Below are 15,083 nucleotides of genomic sequence, written 5' to 3'. Positions count from 1 at the left end.
CCCCAACTCTACAAAAAGAAAAAAAATACATAAAATTAGCCAGACGTGGTGGCGCACGCCTGTGGTCTACTCGGGATGCTGAGGTGGGAGGATCGCTGGAGCCCAGGAGGCAGAGGCTGCAGTGAGCTGAGATCGCGCCACTGCACCCAAGCCTGGGCAATAGAGCAAGAGCCCGTCTCAAAAAATAATAATAATAAAAACCAGAAAGAAGCCAAAGTGGCCAGAGTTAAAGACCTGCAAGTTGAGTGAAACCAGATAAGGCTGGAAAGGGAAGGGGCACAGACTATGCAGGATAAGGAGCTGTGTAGAGTATGATAAGGAGCTGTGTCCTTATCTGAAGAGCAATGGGGAGTCCTGAAGGGTTTCCAAAGAGGCCTTCAGAGTAGAGAAAGGCTAGAGGAGAACCAGGTGGATGGGTTAACCAGTAAGGAAGCTGTCTTGCAGAGACTTAGGTAGATGATGGGAACTTGGGCCCCAGAGTTCAGATAAGTCTGTGCAGGACTCGTACAGGAAGGAAGTCTGTCCACTAAGGAGCAGAAAGTAAGGTCATCAACCACCCCAAACACCTCATGTCTATGAAGGAGATGTATCTGGTTCTATGATGGATACTATGGCTCTAGATACAATGGAGATATCCAAGAATGAGAATAAAAGTTTTTTATGGTTCACACACTTGGCTTTCCTTTCCCCGTGTTTCTGTGTTTCCTGAGACCATAGTGGATGCCCAATCTTTCAGAAACATCAACAGTAGCCATTTAATTATGGGGTTCCTATTTAACCATTCATCCTGGTCCATTTAATCAACAAAGTTGACTTGGATCAATTCCTTCCCTTAGTTATAAACACTAAGATAACAGCAAGCAGATTTCCTGAAACCAATGCTGCCATCTCACAAACATAGAGGGAAGGCACATTTATCAAGCTGTGATCAAGTCGATATAGGGACAAATGCAACAACTTGCAAAGGTGAAGGACTTTAGCTTACTAAACAGTCATAAAGGAGAAAGGAATTTTGGCACGTTCAAGGAGGTATATGTTCTGAGTTAGAGCAAAGTCCCTCCTCTTGTCCCAAAGTAGGACTTACCACATTACTGGGTTATTAAGTTTAAGTGCTCTGCTGGTCTTCCTTCCTGGGAGCCAAGCTGGCTGCAGAGAAGGCGCTCCTGAACAGACTAGGGCTGGATGATGGATGTGTGGGTCTGCCACCTCTGCTCAACGAGTGGAGCTCTGGAGGGTGTAGTTGGCCTGGGCACCTCCTTCCCACCCCTAGGGACAGCTGGCATTGAGACAGGAGATGGGCTCTCCTCAGGCTCATGCACCACATCCAATCCAACAGCCTGTCTGGCAGCAATGTCTCCATACTCCCAGAGATGCAAGACCCTATCCCCTACCCTCTTATCTCTGCTACTCACTGAGATGCAGGGGACAAAATCTGTTGCTCAACAGAGTTAACACAGTTTTTGGGTGATCCATTTTTCCCAGCTCTAACCTGGTGCCTTATGGAAAATGTCTGCTTGCATAAGGATCACAGAAGAGCTCAAGATGGATCAGTATAGAACAAGACTGTACAAGGGGGCAGAGCACCCTCAGCCCAATGCAGTACTTGCAATAACCCCACCCTTCCTATAGCCACAAAGGCACACCCTGGAAGTCGTGAGCCTCTGATATTCATGGGCGTGTGACTGCCAGAGCTAGAAACACACCCTCTATAAAATCCTGGTAAATGAACACGTGAACTTTTAAAAGACAAACTTCATTCAAGAGCATTCAATAGGAGCTCACCCAACACATCAACAGGTTTGTAACAGAAGCAGTCCATGTGTGCTCTGGTGTCAGACAGCTCAGGTTCAAACCCCAGCCCCACCTCTTCTTAGCTGTGTAAACATACAATAGTAGTTTAACCTCTCTGGGCCTGTTTCCTCCTCTAAGAAGGATAATAATAGTACCTATTTCTGATGGTGCTGAGGATTACATGAAATTACGTGTGAAAAGAAAAACACTAGAAAAGTGCCTCCTGCTACATGATAAGCATCCAATGAGCTCTAGACTGTACTTACTTGAAGGCCAACTGAATACCTGAAGGTATCTTGCACTCAGAGTGTCCAAAACTGAGTACCTTTTCCTCCTACAGCTGTATCAAAGTATAACTGATATACAAAGAATTGTGCATATTTAATGTGATGAATTAAATGTGCAATAAATATGTAATAACTCATCACATAATTAATGTGCTGGGTTTGAATGTATGCAAATATGCATGATACAATCACAACAACCAAGGAGAGAGACATGTCCAACACCTCCCATACTTTCCTTGTGTCCTTTTGTTTGTTTTGTGTGTGTATTAAGAAAACTTAATATGAAATCTACTCTCTTAACAAATTTTGAAGTGCACAATACAATATCGTCGACTATAGGCACTACATTGTACAGCAGATCTCTAGAACTGATTTATCCCATATAACTGAAACTTTATACCCATTAAACAACAGCTCCTCATCTTCCCCACCCCTCAGCCCCTGGTAGCCACTACAGGTTGAGCATCTCAGATCTGAAAATCCAAAATCCAATATGTTCCAAAATCCAAAGCTTTTTGAGTACTGACATGACACTCAAAGGAAATGCTCATTAAAGCATTTCAGATTTCAGATTTCCAGATTTGGGAGGTTCAGCCACTAATTCCAAAATCCAAAAAAAAATCCTCAAACTGAAACACTTCTGGTCCCAAGCATTTCAGATTAGGGATACTCAACCAGTATTATATTCTTGCTCTTATGAACAAAAGCGAGTTCTTGATATGGCCCGCAAACAGCCCCTCCTTTTGTATCTTTGTCTTATTCATGGCAACTCCATTCTTCTGATCATTCAGGCCCAGACCCTTGGAGTCATCTCTTCCCTTTCTCGCACTCCAAAGGCTATGAGCTCTTTCTTCACAATATATCCAGAATATACAGTGCTATCATCTTGATCCAAGATACTACTGTCTCTTGTCAGATCACTGAAACCTCCTAACTGGTTTCTTTGCTTCTGCCCTTAACACCACATGTCTATTCTCAATGCAGCAGCCAAAATGGTCCTATTTAAATGTAAGCCAGATCACATCGAAGCTCTCTGCTCAGAATCCTGCACAATTGCTTCCCATTTCACACACAGTAAAACCCCAATATTTTACAAATAGCTCAGAAGAATCTAAATGATCTGCCCTCTCCTTCCCCACTTCTCTGCCCTCATCTCCTGCTACTCTCTTCATTTACTCTTCTCTAGCCAAACCAGCCTCTTAGTTCTTCCTCAGCACACTCATGCCTCCGGGCCTTTGCAATTACCATTCCCTTTACCCAGAACGTTTTCCCCCTAGATGCCTGCATAATTGGCTTTCTTACTTCTTTCATGTTTGTACCCAAAAGTCATCTCCTCAGTGATCTCTTCCCTGGATGGAAACCTTGTTTTAAACTTCACCTTTTCCTTGATATCTCATAGCCTCCTTCCTTACTTTTTCTCCTTAACAATTATCACTGTCTAATATGCCTTTTTTTTTTTTTTTTTTTGAGACAGGGTCTTACTCTGTCCCCCAGACTGGAGTGCAGTGGCATGATCTCAGCTCACCACAGCCTCTACCTCCCAGGCCCAGATGATCCTCCCACCTTAGCCTCCATGAGTAGTTGGGACTACAGGTGCATGCCAGCACACCTGGCTGATTTTTGTAGAGATGGGGTTTTGCCATGTTGCCCAGGCTGGTCTCGAACTCTTAGGCTCAAATGATCAGACCGCCTTGGCCTCCCAAAGTACTGGGGTTATAGGCGTGAGCCACCGCGCTTGGGGCTTTGTCTTTTATTTATGTATTTTATAATCTATATTCTCTATTAGATATAAACCCTATGAGAGTAGGTATTTTTGTCTGTTTGGTTCACTGCTCTCTTTTCAGGGCTTAGAATAGTGCCTGACACATAGCAGATGCTCAATAAAGATTTGTTGACTAAAATGAATTGACAGAGGGCTCAGGGCCTTCTTAAAGCATTAGGTGTCCCTGCCAACTGGAAGTCAATAAAAACTAAAGACCAATCAGCCCTTAAAGTATAAGTCAACTGAAACATGTAATTACATTTATATTTTCAAATAATATTTCAGCCATCTGTTTATTCTACAAAGTAAAATGTACCCATATTTTCAGCTTTGATTAAAAATACAAAATACCCTCTGTTTGACCTTTTGATTGAGCCACACTTCTGTTCAGCACTAGGTCAATGAAGCATGACTGGAATACTAAACAGTGCTTCTATTCTTGGTTCAGCCTATGAGTCAGTTTCTTTTTTATTTCTCCTTCCTTTCAGTGGCCAAATAGATATATCGACAGACAATGAATTATTGCTATGATAGATGTCAAGTTTCACGAAAATGAAAGGGTAAGTCACCACTCAGAAGATATAACATGCATCTCAAATGAGGAAATTTGGGAAAAAAAAAAAAAAAGCTTTCTTGACTAACAGTAATTCTAGAAGACACACCAGATAACTGAAAACAAATGCTACCGGCAAATAAGAGGATTTACTTTCTAAAATTTTCACTTTCAGAGCTGAGAGTTTAAAAGGAAGAGAAACTTTATGCCCAAAGAATAAAATCTCAATTCCCCAAGGAAAGCGCCATTCAATCACCATGAATCACCAGTAACGGAGCTAAAAGAAATCTGAAGCTGGCATTTACAGAATGGTATGTTAATAGTGAAACCATAAACCATCCAAAGAACTGGATTAAAAATAAAATAACAAGTCTAGTCAGCCAGTTTGGATTCTGGAGAGAAAAAACTAACATTTTAGTTAGAAAACAGTGTGATAGAGAAGAAAGAGAGTTAAGAGCTTTGGATTTGGGCACTCATAAACTCCTGTCCAGGTTTTGCCATCTAGAAGCTGTGTGACCTTTGATAAGTTACTTAACCACTCTGAACCTCAGTTTCCTAAACTATAAAATACAGGTCATAATACCTAGAGTTGTTATAGAGATGAGATGAGTTAGAATGTGAAGACCTTTGACATGGTAAGGGATCAATAAATGATAGTTCCTTGCCTAGACTGTCCAGATATAAGTCTAAACTGAAAGAATAGTGTAGGGAATTGTCACTACTGGACTGCTTCAGGACAAATGTCCCTGAAATATTCCACCAACATAGGTAAATACCTTAACTTCCTGAGACTGGCCTGCAAAACAAAAGGAAACAATAAATCCAAAGATGAAGAAAAAGCCAGAAGGGAAAAATTCAACAAAGGATAGCATGTGTGGCCCCTGTTTTGCTGTGTGCATCACAGTAAGGAAGAAATTGTGAGTGACTGCTTTTGGAACCATCCCCTGGGTCAGGCACTTCCCAGTCTTATCCAGTCTCAGCACAATAGACTGGAATGCCATTGCTCACTGTTTTCTGACAACACACTTCTTGGTTTCCCAGGACAGAGAGGGTGGAGATGTCTTTGGTACCTGTTTGGTTTGTTTTTGCTTTTAATCACTCAAATCCACCCTCCATCCATTCATTCAATCTTCCACACATTTCGTCTCTCATCATGCATTTATGAAGCATCTGCTACATGAATATGGGACATATACCAAGCATTTGAGAAGATACATGGATAGATATTTTACATTTTAGGAGAGATTTGTAGAATTGTAGGTGTCACCTATCTAATCCAACATTCCATTTGTGTGTGTGTGTGTGTGTGTGTGCGCACACGTGTGCCTAGCACCTACTGAAGTAATACCTTATATACATATTAATATTTACTAAGAGCTTACCATATTCCAGGTACCATGCCACATGCTCTCATGTGTTATCTTGTTTATTTGTCACAACCTCTCTATAAACACTGTTACGACCTTTAACGAACAGATCCAAAAAATGGGGCTGGAAGAATTTAAGGTCACATAGCTTGTAAATGGAAGAGCAGGGATATGAATTAAGTCTCTTAATTAAGGAGTAAGAATCAGGATTGTCCTGTTCACTGCATTCCTTACACAGAGATTTAAGTGTGTCATGGTCTATATATCTGTTCTCTGACACAATGAAAAGAAGGCTGAGGTTGGAACAAATTGAACAGTATTTCTGTTTCAGGTTGTATAAGCCACGGATGGAAATTATAAATCAAGGACTTAATCAAGGTTCTAATTTGAGACAACCGTTTGCATTTACTAAGATCTGAAATAAGACCTTACTGTGCCCTCCAGGAAAATGTTTTTGCAGTTAACCAGAATATCCCCTTCATTCCAGAGTAACTGACTAACTGACACTTCAGCAACCTTTATGCAGCCAAATAAGTGCTCCCACTTGTCCTATGACTGTCAGGAAATAGAAGTGGAGTAGAAATTAGAATTCTCACATAAAAGATGAAAATTAAAGTCCTAAGACCATTAACGCAGTGGATCCATTGTGAGATCAAAGAACCTCCATGGTGTATCAGAAGAGTAATCAGTAATGAGTTCGAAAACAAGCTGTGTGGCCCTAAACACCTCAGTTAACCTCTCTGAGCCAGTTTCCTCCTTTCTACGATGAAGAAGATAATATCTACCTCACAGTATTTTTGTAAGATTGAACAAATATACACTATTATGACTGAATATATAAATTATATATTATATAATTAATATGTACAATATATAATATATATTATATAATTTATATATTCAGTTCCTTCCATGTTTATAAAATGATAGAGCTTTATATGTTGGCTTCTGGCATAAATCAGAAATGCACTTTAGGAAGGCATCATTGGTATCTTATCTAAAAACTCTTCCATTAAGTGGAAAGGAGTCAACAAACTAAAAGGTTTGAGGCTTCCTGCACTAAACCAGAATCCAGTTCTCAGGTTTCTGGAGTCTTGACTAGAACTCCTCCAAACCATCTCCTGTAGGCAGAGCAGAGATCAAAATCATTTGGGATAGTTTCAAAGGCCAAAGCTAAGACTGATGGAGTGGCTGCAGAGCAGGGTTCCAGCTCTGCATAGGGAGCATGTTTGTAACAGTTGCTGCTGGCCAGCCATGCTGCAAGCTTCTGAAACAGGAAGCGCTCCACTGAGAAAACTGAAGCAGAACATCTCACCTGCTCCTGCCTGATTGATCTTCCCAACATCAAATTATTTTATTCAACACTTATCGCGTGCTTTCTATAAGCTGGGCACTAGGAAAAGAATGAGTAAGATGCAATCATCATTCCTCAAGGGCTCAAGTTGGGGAGACAGATACATAAGCAGATAATTACAAAACAATATGGTAAGTATGAAAATAGAAAAACTATAAGAGCACTGAAGGGGTGGACCTAACTCAGGAGGTGGATACAGTTCAGGTGGGGAATTCTTTCTGGAGGAGGTGACACCTCAGCAGAGTCTTAAAGGATGGAGTAAGGGCAGGAAGTGAAGGATAAGATGGGGTCTGTGTAGAAAGGGAATTTGGGCAAAGGGAATCAGCATGAGCTAAGAAACAGACATCACAAACAGTCTGGTTTATGAGAGGAACTCCAGGCAGCTGGATAATGCTAGAACATAAAATATGAGGGTGGGGCATGGTGAGAGATTAGATTGGAGCTGGAGACAGGAGCTAGGCTATGGAGGGCCTGTAAACTGCATTCTGCAGTGTGAACTTTGTCCTGTAGGGGTTGGGCAGGCAACACTTTACAGATTTTAAGCACAAGAGTGACTAAGTTTCTGTGATCTTTGACTTAGGAGATTCTTTTCAAAGGGAAACTGCAGTGTGGCCTCAAAAGCTGCTGAACTGGGCTTTGGGAATTCAGTGTCACTGCTGCCCTGCCTGACTCATCACTGGAGGCAAGCACTGAGTTCCTCTGGTCTCCTGCCTCTTCCTCCCCTGTGTGCGGGGGCCTCTTGGTAACACTGACCTCATAAAAAGGTGATGTGGGCACAAGGAGACTCAGCATTATAAAATGCTTGGAAGCAACCAAGGGTACACATTGAGCTCTGAGCATCTTTCTGCAGTGGGGATCTTGGCTGGGAGGCAGGGCCTCAGGGAGCAGGCAGCAGTGGGGGCAGGTTTGCTGCAGTGCACTCCAGGCCCAGCTGCACCTCACACCTCCTCCTCCCTCCCTCTCTCCCAATACTCTCTGGATCCTGGCTGACTTGACTTGAGGTTGAGGGGGTTGGTGTGGGAGGCCAACTACCTTGCAGGGAAAAGCATCCTGCAGTGCTCAGCCACAGTGACCATTCTGACCTCTCAGCACAGCAGGAACTCAGGCCCCTTGTACTCTTCAGAACCGTTGTACATCTTACCTCTCAAGCTGCCATTTGTAACTATTTCCACCCTCCCTTCCCATCTTCTTTAATCTCCACAGTCCCCTTCCTCATTATCCCACCCAGGGTCTCCATGTTACCTGGTTCCCTGTACTTCTTTCTGTCAAACTATGCTCCTTTATGACTCACTCCTTCCCTAGCTGCATAAATGGCTCTGCCTCCCTAAGCCTTCCTTGGTGGCTCCTCCCCACCTGATCCCTCCCTTCCATGATTCCCTTTTATTCTGAGCAATTGAGTACATTAATCTATTTGTATTAGTTTACCTGTTCCAACTTCTTCATGCACAGATCCCTGAATCTGCCATGCCTTTCTCACTCATGATGTTTGTTCCCTCTGCTTGAAATGTCCTCCTCCTTGCCTCCCTTCTAAACTCTGCCTTACCTTTCCACGCACAGCACAAATGTCATCCTGACCCTAAGGCTTGCTTCCATCACCTCAAAGACAGATTAAATCTAATAGGACTTTGTTCACCCTTATTAAATTATGGTTTTTTGCTTACATCATAGCAACAGCTAGTACTTAGTACTCATGTGTCACACACCTGAGAACTTTATATATGGTAACTCATTAAATCTTCACACCACCCTATGCTATTATCTCCAATTTAACCTGCCCAAGTTCATAGCTAGTCAGTGGAGCAACTAGGATTTGAACCCACATAGCATGGCTCTAATCAAACACTACACCACCTCTCCACCCAGCAAACTCCACCTGCAGATCAGGTAGCCTTTGTTCCAGAACTGCACTCAGATCTCTTGGTATCCCAAATGTCTGGCACACAGCAGGAGATCACTAAATATGTTCTGAATTTAACTGAAATTTGTTTAGCATGCATTCCCATGATTTCCTCAGACGTATGTTCTGTCTCCCCAAGCTGTCCATGAGATCAAGGGGAAAGGACTAGCTCATTTGTTTTCTTCGCAGGCACACAATCACAATGCAAGATGAGAGGTGGGGAACACCCTGTGAGCTCTAGGGGTGCAGCTGGTGGAAAACTAATTTTGGATTTAAATGTGTCTTGTGTGTGCAACTGACAACGTCTTTTTCACATGCCTGATCTCAACAAGTGTTATCAACAGTTGAGGTAGGTGGAAGGATGTGAGGAAGATAAGAAAACTAGGTGCAGATTGTTTGAGACCTGGCCAAGACCTCAGAGCTAGAAATATCTGAATGAGATACAACCCACAGCCTCTGAATAAAGCACCTGAAAGCCAGCCTCCTGTCCACTGGTGTGGTCCTGGGCAGCTGTGGCCGTCAGCAAAGGGAGAGCGGTAGGTCAGCTCCTCCACCAGCAGCATGGGCAGGGGTGGGAGGCTGGTGAGAGGGCAAAGGGGAGTCTGGCAGGGTGTTCTAGAGAGGAGGCCAACTGAGCAGAGGTATTAAGAGCAGGCCAGCAGGTTCGGAAGACTCTGAGGGCTTCTCAAGTGTTTGGTCACCTTTACCAGATGGGACAGAACACCATGAGAGGTTGACATGATTTCCTAGTGGTATGATAATATAGATATGAAGAGTCAGGAAAAACTGGCTTATCTTTCCATCAGTTGGAGGTAGTCAATGTTTCCCTATCATTTTTAAGTACCCCATTGCGTTTCTAAAAATCTGTATCTTTATTTCATTGTTCTAATTCAACACAACCGCAGATCGAATTTACTCAATGCCGTGTGTAGAGGAAGGATTTTCAGGCTAGGATGAGCTCTGCAAAAGAGAAGCTTTACTTAGTAGAAAAGGCAGTGAATTTCTGGACAAAGACCTGCCCCATCTTACTAACTGGGTAGTCTTCCGTAAGTCTCTTCAACCCCCTGGGTTAATCTCCTCTTCTGTAAAATGGGCATGAAAATGCCCACCTACCCACCTCCAAATGAGCGCTATGGCAATAACTTGCACGAAGGCCTGTGAGCGCCCCGCCTCGGCTTTCTGCGGATCTGAACACTCTCCAGGGTCTCTGTATCAAGCTCTTCACCATTCAGGAATGAAACACTGCGGATGTCTGCTCAGAAATGTAGGGAGAACCTCCTCCCACAGGGAACCTCCCGCCCCTGCAGCTCACGAAGTGAAGGCTCGCAGATCGCCAGGCTCTTATCGTAGCCTCGACAGGGGGCGAGGCAGGCTAAACTCCGGGGACGCAACAGGGTGGATCTGGAACCCAGGTTTCTTGGCCCAAGGCACCGAAGGCGTAGGGATTGCTGTTCCCGGCCCGCCCCTCGCGGTAGCTGCCACTGGGGGCAAGTCCAGCGGCACGGTCCCCGGCGCGCGCAGCCCGGCTCGGGAACCACTTCGCTTACCTGAGGCTCCACCAGCCATCGCTGCTCGGCGCCGCCGGGCGCAGGGCGCGGGGCGCGGAACGCCGAGTACACGGGGATGCGGTCCCGGGTGCTGTAGAGGGTGGCGAAGCGCTCAGCGCCCTCCGCGCGCTGACAGATCTTCACGTGGGAATCGGCCGCCAACCCCGCAGGCGGGGTACCGGCGTAGAAGAACTTGTCACATTCGCCAAAGCCGGCTTCCTCGTCGCCCACGAGCCGGCCTTCCAGCAGCCCAGCCAGGGCGAGGAGGCTGCCCAGCGCGAGCCAGCGCGCGGTGCCCATGGCGGCCTCTGCGAGCGCGGCGGGGCCGAGCGGCTGGGCTGCCGCGGCGCGAGCTCTGCAGGCTGGTCCTGGAGCGCGCTACGCAGCCGAGCAGGGTAGGGAAGGGAAGTCGCAACCTAAGCGCGGCGCTCCGCGGAGCCGGGCGGGGCGGCCCAGGCGGCGGGGGCGGGTCCGCGTCCGGAGGCCGCGCCTCCCTCCCTGAAGATGGCTGAAGAGGCCTAGGGCCGGGCTCCGCGATGCTGACAACGTCCCCTGGGCTGCGCCCGAGACTGGAGACGCGGGTCACCTGCCGCCGTGCCGCCTGGTCTCAGCAGTCCGCGGGGACGCGCGCTACCAAGAGTGGAGAATCCGAGTGGGGTGGGCCTAGTCCCGGGGCTGGGAAGAGATAGTCGCATGGACTGGGCGCCAAGAAGCCTGCCGATCGCGCGCGCCCCACGGCCGCCCTGGGGATGCAGAGGGGTGGCGTGAGATGCTCGCGGAGCTGCGGCTGGTTCGGAGTGGATGGGCAGAGTTCCCCTCTGAAATTTCATGAAGATCCGTCTCCCACTCTCCACCGAAGTACTCAACGGCCAGCACACGCATACAATTTTGATGCAGTTTTTTGTTTTTTGTTTTGCTTTTTTAGCTCACCAGAAACTCAGAGAGTAAAGAAATACTGTTAAAGGAAGTTCCTAAACTAGGCAGACAGTACAGCCCTGTGTGGTTTTCTCGGTGCAAGGGTTAGAAAAAAAACCGATACCAAGCAAGGAAGGAGGCCAGCCAAGTTCATTGGTCAACAGGTTGGCCAATTCTTTCCTTCATTTATCCCTCTGAATGCCTAGGTGCCAGCCTGAGATAGGCACTGGATTACCACAGGGGTAAACAAGAACAGGGCCCCTGCGGTCACAAAGGCAGCCTAGTGGGAAAGCTTGTCATTAACCGAGGAAACATGCTATTAAAGGGATAACTAAAAACTGAACACAGATCTGTGAGACCCTGACAGCTACAGGGGTTTAGGATGTAATCCGGGAAGGTTTGCCTGAAGAAGTGGCATCTGAGCTGAGACCTGGAGGATGACATTAACTAGGCAAGGAGGAAAACCATGTGCTGACTGGTCTCCCACAGAAGGGCACATGACGTATTGGAGGAATTTAAGGAAGGCTAGTGTGGGTATAGAGCAGAGAACGGCGTGGGGGATGATGGGAAGTGGGGCTAAAGGAGGAGGCAAGAGTCATATTACTCAGGGTATTATAGGCCAGAGGCCTTCAAACACTTTTTGAGAAGACCCATAATGAGAAAAGTTTCATGAAATAATTCTTATGCTTATGATTGGCATTGCAATTTCATATTTCTGTTCTACTTCACTTTTTTAAAAAAGTGCTGGTGTTGACCCACTAAATTTTTTCTGTGAGCCACTAATGGCTCATGACCTGCAGTTTGGAAAAATATTGTAAATCATGTTGAGGATTTTCATCTTTTAAAGGTGGTGACTCGATTCTTTTTGCTATCAGGGAAGAGACTGGTAGATTGAAGTGACACAGAATAAATGGGTGGCTCACACCTGTAACCCCAGCACTTTGGGAGGCTGAGGCAGGTGGGTCACCTGAGGTCGGGAGTTCGAGACCAGCCTGGCCAACATGCTGAAACCCGTCTCTACTAAAAACACAAAAAATTAGTTGGGTGTGGTGGCGGGCACCTGTAATCCCAGCTGCTTGGGAGGCTGAGGCAGGAGAATCACTTGAACCCGGGAGGCGGAGGTTGCAGTGAGCCAAAATCGTGCCACTGCACTCCAGCCTGGGCAACAGAGCCAGACTTTGTCTCAAAAAAAAAAAGGGGAAAAGAAAAGAAAAACACCCCACAATTGCCACAATCCAGATGAGAGATGGTAGTTTGGACTAGGATGGTAGGATGGTGGCAGCAGAGATAGGGTCAGGGCAGCTACCCAGGGCCAGGGCCTGTCCTCATCTTACGATGTCGTCTGTTTCCCCAGTGTGCCACTACAGGGACTGAGACCAGAGCCTGTTGATTCTTGCCTAAGCTGGCACGCCAGTGAGTCCTGAGACAGATTTGAAAGAGGTCTCTCTGCTTCCCAAGCCTGGCCTTTTCTTTTAACTCACAGCACATCTGTAAGGTGAGCCCATAAAGAAGTAAGCTATTCAAGAGATTATACATTGGAACTTAAGAACAAATTTCTTACAGGTTTTAATTCTGGAAAATGTTGACTACGTTTGGTCCCAGAAATGAAACCAAAGTTTGTATCTTAGTTTTTTAAAAAAAGGAGGGGACACATTTAGTGTGATGTCATGGAAGAGGCTAGACTTGAAGTCCCCTTTGATCTGGATGATGACCCTGATCATCTGGTACTAGTATCTCAGTCATCTCATCCTTGTAGGCTTCAATCAAGTCTTCCCACAGGGACAATGCTGCTCCTGGGATGCTGGGAGGATTATAGGTTTTATAGGATTTTAAAAATATTTACATTATTTTATAAGGTTGAATATAGGGTTTCCCAATGTTGACTTATGATGTCTGCCATAAAGATATATAAACACAGTTGAACAACTAGAAATCAGTCCCTCTCTTCTCTGAGTTCTTTAAACATGTATCTGTTATGATACTTATCATGGTAGAGTGTTAATGATCCCTGTATCTGTCTTCTTTATTAAATCATGTACTCCTAGGGACAAAGGTGGTTGGTGGATCCCAGTGGCTACCACAAAATCTGGAGTGATTAGATGCCAAATATGATTATGTTGTATTTTAACAAATGCAGAAAGTATAATACAATACATCGTTGGCCTTTATGACTAAAGTATTTATAAGACTTTAATTCACTTTCTCAAAATTTCTTGATCCCTGCCCTCCACCTTTGATAAGCATAAATATCTCTGCCACTCAGTCCCTGTGGCAGACTTTAGTTTTTTCCCCAGCCCTCTCTCAGTGACTGACACACATATAACACTGAACATTTGTACATCCCACAGCCAGGATGATTTTATTTTCTTTAGTTTATAGTACAATAGATTTTTCTTCCATGTGCTTGCCTTCCACAGATAAAATATTACTTTTGCAAATTACAAATGTTCTCACCCCAAGATTCTGGAACAAACTACAAGGTAGGAATGCCTTGATCTAATTAAAACATTTGCTAACTGCTGATTTTAGGGGAAAACTGTCTTTAGCAGCATCTGTATGTGTAAAACATGTAGGTCCATCTATAATTCACTGATGTCTCTACATTTGGTCACTGACTCTCTTCTCACAGGGAAAGAGGTTTCAAACCAGATCCTCTTAGGTCTCTGCACTGAGACCCAGCCAAAGCTAACATCGTTCCATAGCCTTCAGCAAAGGCTTGAGGATGAAAAGTAATGGCTGATGTGGAATAAAACATTTGACATGCACTTCTGTGGTTTGGTTGGTTCTGTCCAAAGTTATTTAAAAATATGAGCCCAACTAGACACTGTTTTCCCCTGCCTCACTGCTCTGGTGATAATTGCATCGCTACCATCACACCTCTGACCAAGCCATCCTAATTTGTCATGCCCAGTTTTTATCCTGTCATCCTTTCTAATCCACTCTCCAGCTGGGATGACTTCCTAACATAAATCTGACGATGTCACCCTACCCTTACAGCACTTAATCACTCTCCATTTGCCTTGGGATGCAGCCTGACATACTAGCTGACTTCCATGACCCCAGAGACCCGGCCTTTCCCTCTCAGGCCTCATCTCTCTCCACTCCTACCTTGCCCACACACTCAGCTTCTTGTGTTTCCATGAATGCACAATCTTCTCTCTTTTGTTTTGTTTTTGAGACAGGGTCTCTCTCTGTCACCCAGGCTGGAGTGCAATGGTGCAATCACAGCTCACTGCAGCCTCAACGTCATGGGTTCAATCAATCGTCTCACCTCACCCTCCTTAGTAGCTGCAGCTACAAGTGTGTGCCACCACATCGGCTAATTTTTGTGTTGTTTGTAAAGATAGCATTTTGCTATATTGCCCAGGCTGGTCTGGAACTCGTGAGCTCAAGCGATCCATCTGCCTTGGCCTTCCAAAGTGCTGGGATTACAGATTTGAGCCACTGAACTCAGCCTGATGCTCTCTCTAGTCTTTGAAACTTTGCATCATAAACTATTCCCCTTGTCCTGGAATTCTCACCACCCATTCTCATCCCTTTACTCATTTCATCTAGCTTTTTTTTTTTTCCCAATAATCTAGCTAACCATCACTTCCTCAATCACTCACCT

General features: G+C 45.1%; 1 protein-coding gene and 1 long non-coding RNA gene across 2 annotated transcripts in view; one reads left to right on the top strand and one right to left on the bottom strand.

Moving 5' to 3' along the window:
* ENDOD1 (endonuclease domain containing 1) overlaps positions 1-11,012 on the bottom strand; it is a 47,655-nt gene extending 36,643 nt beyond the window's left edge. Inside the window, exon 1 of the mRNA XM_054439801.2 lies at positions 10,559-11,012. Within this exon, the coding sequence (XP_054295776.2) occupies positions 10,559-10,858 (300 nt within the window). The 5' untranslated portion in view covers positions 10,859-11,012. The remainder of the gene's footprint in view (positions 1-10,558) is intronic.
* Positions 10,953-14,701, top strand: LOC129008065 (uncharacterized). The gene is made up of 3 exons (XR_008492463.2): positions 10,953-11,637; positions 12,828-12,968; positions 13,891-14,701. It is a non-coding gene; the product is annotated as an uncharacterized LOC129008065 (long non-coding RNA).
* Positions 14,702-15,083: the final 382 nt, after the last annotated feature.

The sequence above is a fragment of the Pongo pygmaeus genome, chromosome 9 (genome assembly GCF_028885625.2).
Source record: "Pongo pygmaeus isolate AG05252 chromosome 9, NHGRI_mPonPyg2-v2.0_pri, whole genome shotgun sequence".
NCBI classification, from domain to species: domain Eukaryota; kingdom Metazoa; phylum Chordata; class Mammalia; order Primates; family Hominidae; genus Pongo; species Pongo pygmaeus.
The sequence above is the reverse complement of the archived record's forward strand: the minus strand, read 5'-3'. Positions and strand labels throughout refer to the sequence as shown.